The sequence below is a fragment of the Eimeria mitis genome, genomic scaffold (genome assembly GCF_000499745.2).
Source record: "Eimeria mitis Houghton genomic scaffold, Emh_scaff357, whole genome shotgun sequence".
Lineage (NCBI taxonomy): Eukaryota > Apicomplexa > Conoidasida > Eucoccidiorida > Eimeriidae > Eimeria > Eimeria mitis.
In genome coordinates, this window is record NW_013571914.1 from 1 (window position 1) to 2,500 (window position 2,500).

General features: G+C 50.2%; 2 protein-coding genes across 2 annotated transcripts in view; one reads left to right on the plus strand and one right to left on the minus strand.

Annotated features, from left to right (window-relative positions):
• Nucleotides 1–141: 141 nt before the first annotated feature.
• Nucleotides 142–387, plus strand: EMH_0009220 (uncharacterized protein; the record flags this gene model as incomplete). Its single annotated transcript, XM_013498611.1, has 1 exon — nucleotides 142–387. One exon carries the CDS (start codon nucleotides 142–144, stop codon nucleotides 385–387), a length of 246 nt encoding a protein of 81 aa, XP_013354065.1.
• A 660-nt stretch (nucleotides 388–1,047) lies between these two features.
• EMH_0009230 (uncharacterized protein) overlaps nucleotides 1,048–2,500 on the minus strand; it is a gene marked incomplete at both ends in the record, with an annotated part of 6,751 nt that continues 5,298 nt past the window's right edge. The window contains 4 exon segments of the mRNA XM_013498612.1: nucleotides 1,048–1,356; nucleotides 1,565–1,634; nucleotides 1,818–2,026; nucleotides 2,292–2,500. The exon segment at nucleotides 2,292–2,500 is cut by the window's right edge and continues 376 nt beyond it. Coding sequence (XP_013354066.1) covers nucleotides 1,048–1,356; nucleotides 1,565–1,634; nucleotides 1,818–2,026; nucleotides 2,292–2,500 — 797 coding nt within the window.

Consider the following 2,500-nt stretch of genomic DNA (forward strand, 5'->3'; position numbering starts at 1 on the left):
GGGGGGCCCCCCTGGGGGCCCCCCCCCCCTCGAACCCTCAGGTACAGAGGCCCCTTCTTCTCCTTTATGCTGCTGCTGCTGCTGTTCTGGGGGCCCTGCTGCTTTGTATCTTTGTGTTGTTGTTGTATATGCGTGTTTTTCATGTTGAGGCCACCGGGTGTACGGACAGCTGAGATCAGCAGCAAGCAGCATGCTGGCTGCCCCAACCAGCAGCAGCAGCAGCAGCAGCAACAGCAGCAGCAGCAGCAGCAGCAGCAGCAGCAGAGCTTCTCAAGCTTCTCCTCGTCTTTCACTCGAACGTGCAACGCAGCAGCTCAGGGCCCCACACAATTGCAGCAGCAGCAACAGCAGCAGCACCAGAAGCTGCTGCAGCAGCAGGAGAACTAGCAGCTGCTGCAGTAGCAGTAAAGACAGCTGCAGCAGCAACAGAAGCAACTGCGGCAAAAAGCAAAGCAGCAGCAGCGTTTGTAGCAACAGGAGAAGCAGCTGCAGGTGCAGCAACAGCTGCAGCAGCAACAGTCGCAGCAGCAACAGCTGCAGCAGCAGCAACAGCTGCACCAGCAACAGCTGCAGCAACAACATCTGCAGCAGCAACAGCTGCAGCAGCAGCAGCAGCAACAGCTGCAGCAGCAGCAGCTGCAGCAGGAGAAGCAGCAAGAACACCCGGGCTGCCTCTACAGTTATCTATGGCCCCCCGCTGCGGCGCTTTGTGGGCAAATAGACAAACTATTGTAATTTCTTAATCAATGCATTTGTTTTTGTTTTTTTTGTTTTTTTTTTATTTTTTTTTGTTTTTATTTTTATTCTGTTTTATTTTTTTTTTTTATTGTTGTTGTTGTGCTGTCTATCGTTGTTGTTTTTTTTGTTGTTTATTGTTATAGTTGTTTTTTATTCTGTTTACTGTTTGTTGTTTTTGTCTTAGTTCGTTGCTTTTATTATTTATTTATTTATTTACTTTATTTTTATTGTTCTTGTTTTGTGTGTTTATTACAATTAGTATTAATTTATAATTTTATTGTTTTTGTTTATTTTGTTTTATAAAATAAACTAAAAAGAAGAGCTCACGAGGGTTGGCTCCACCACCACCCACTGCGGTGCCCCCGTTTGCTGCTGCTGAATTAGCCGCAGCAGCAACGAATGCCGCCTCCTCTCTCTCCTGCTGCTGCTGCTGCTGCTGCTGCTGCTGCTGCTGCTGCTGCTGCTGCTGGTGGAGCCATCAGGGGCAGATAGAGTATGCAGCTGATAGGGGTAAGCTAAACCCCTAAACAGAGACAGCAGCAACCCCCTCACCTCCGGCCGCAGCAACGAAGCGGGGGGCGCAATGCCTCCGTCGTTGATGGGAGAGAACATACAACCCTGCACACACAACAAACCCTAAACCCTAAACCCTAAACCCTAAACCCTCAGTAGGTACAGACCAAAGCACATGTAAAATACCTCTTACTTGTATATTGACAACAAAAATAAATAAAATAAGGGGAGGGGCAATGTAAAAAAAAAAAAAAAAAAAAAAAAAAAAAAAAAAAAAAAAAAAAAAAAAAAAAAAAAAAAAAAAAAAACGCACGTGGGGGTCCCTGAGGTGTACAGACACCACAACGTCCTCCTCATCCAGCAGCAGCAGCGGCAGGTCGTAGCTGCAGCAGCAACACAAGCAGCAGCAAACGCAGTGAATACGATAACCAACCCTTTAATAGCTGCTGCTAGTGCTGCTGCTGCTGTGCTGCTCTCTGCTGCTGCTGCTGTTGCTGCTGCTGCTGCAGCAGTTGCTGCAGCAGTTGCTGCAGCAGTTGCTGCAGCAGTTGCTGCAGCGTGCATACCTAAGCAAGAGGTCTTCATGGCCGCATGCACTGCAGCAGCCTGTGTTGTTGCTGCTGCTGAAGATACGTTGTGCTGCTGCTCCGCATGCAACGCATGCAGCAGCAATCCAAGTACAAGGGTCAGCAGCATCGAGGTTTCGTGCTGCAGCAAAGCCCCAGAGAGAAACCCCCTCCAGCAGGACGGTGAAGCCAGGGCCCCGCGTTGCCTGCTGCAGCAGCAGAAACACAGCAGCAGCAGCAGCAGTATATGCAGCAGCAGCAGCAGCAAAAGGAGCAGCAGCAGCAGCAGAGAAAATGAGGGAGACAGATCGCAGCATCGCATAGAAAATATTAAAAACGCAAACGCAATAGCACCACGATAGCTAGTGCTGCTCCTGCACCAAGCTGCAGCAGCAGTAACAGCAACAGCAACAGCAGCAGCAGCAGCAGCAGCAGCAGCAGCAGCGGCAGCAGCAGCAGCAGCGGCAGCAGCACCTCGGCAGCAATAAGCGAGAGTTCGCGGCTGGTACGAGCTACCGCTCCAAAGCCTCTGTGGTGCTGCGGAGCAGCAAAAGAAAAACAAAGAGAAGGAGGAGTTCCCTGCGGCTGCTGCAGTTGCTGCTGCAGCTGCTGCTGCAGCTGTTGCTGCTGCAGCTGTTGTTGCTGCTGCAGTTGCTGCTGTTCATGTTGCAGTAGCTGCTGCT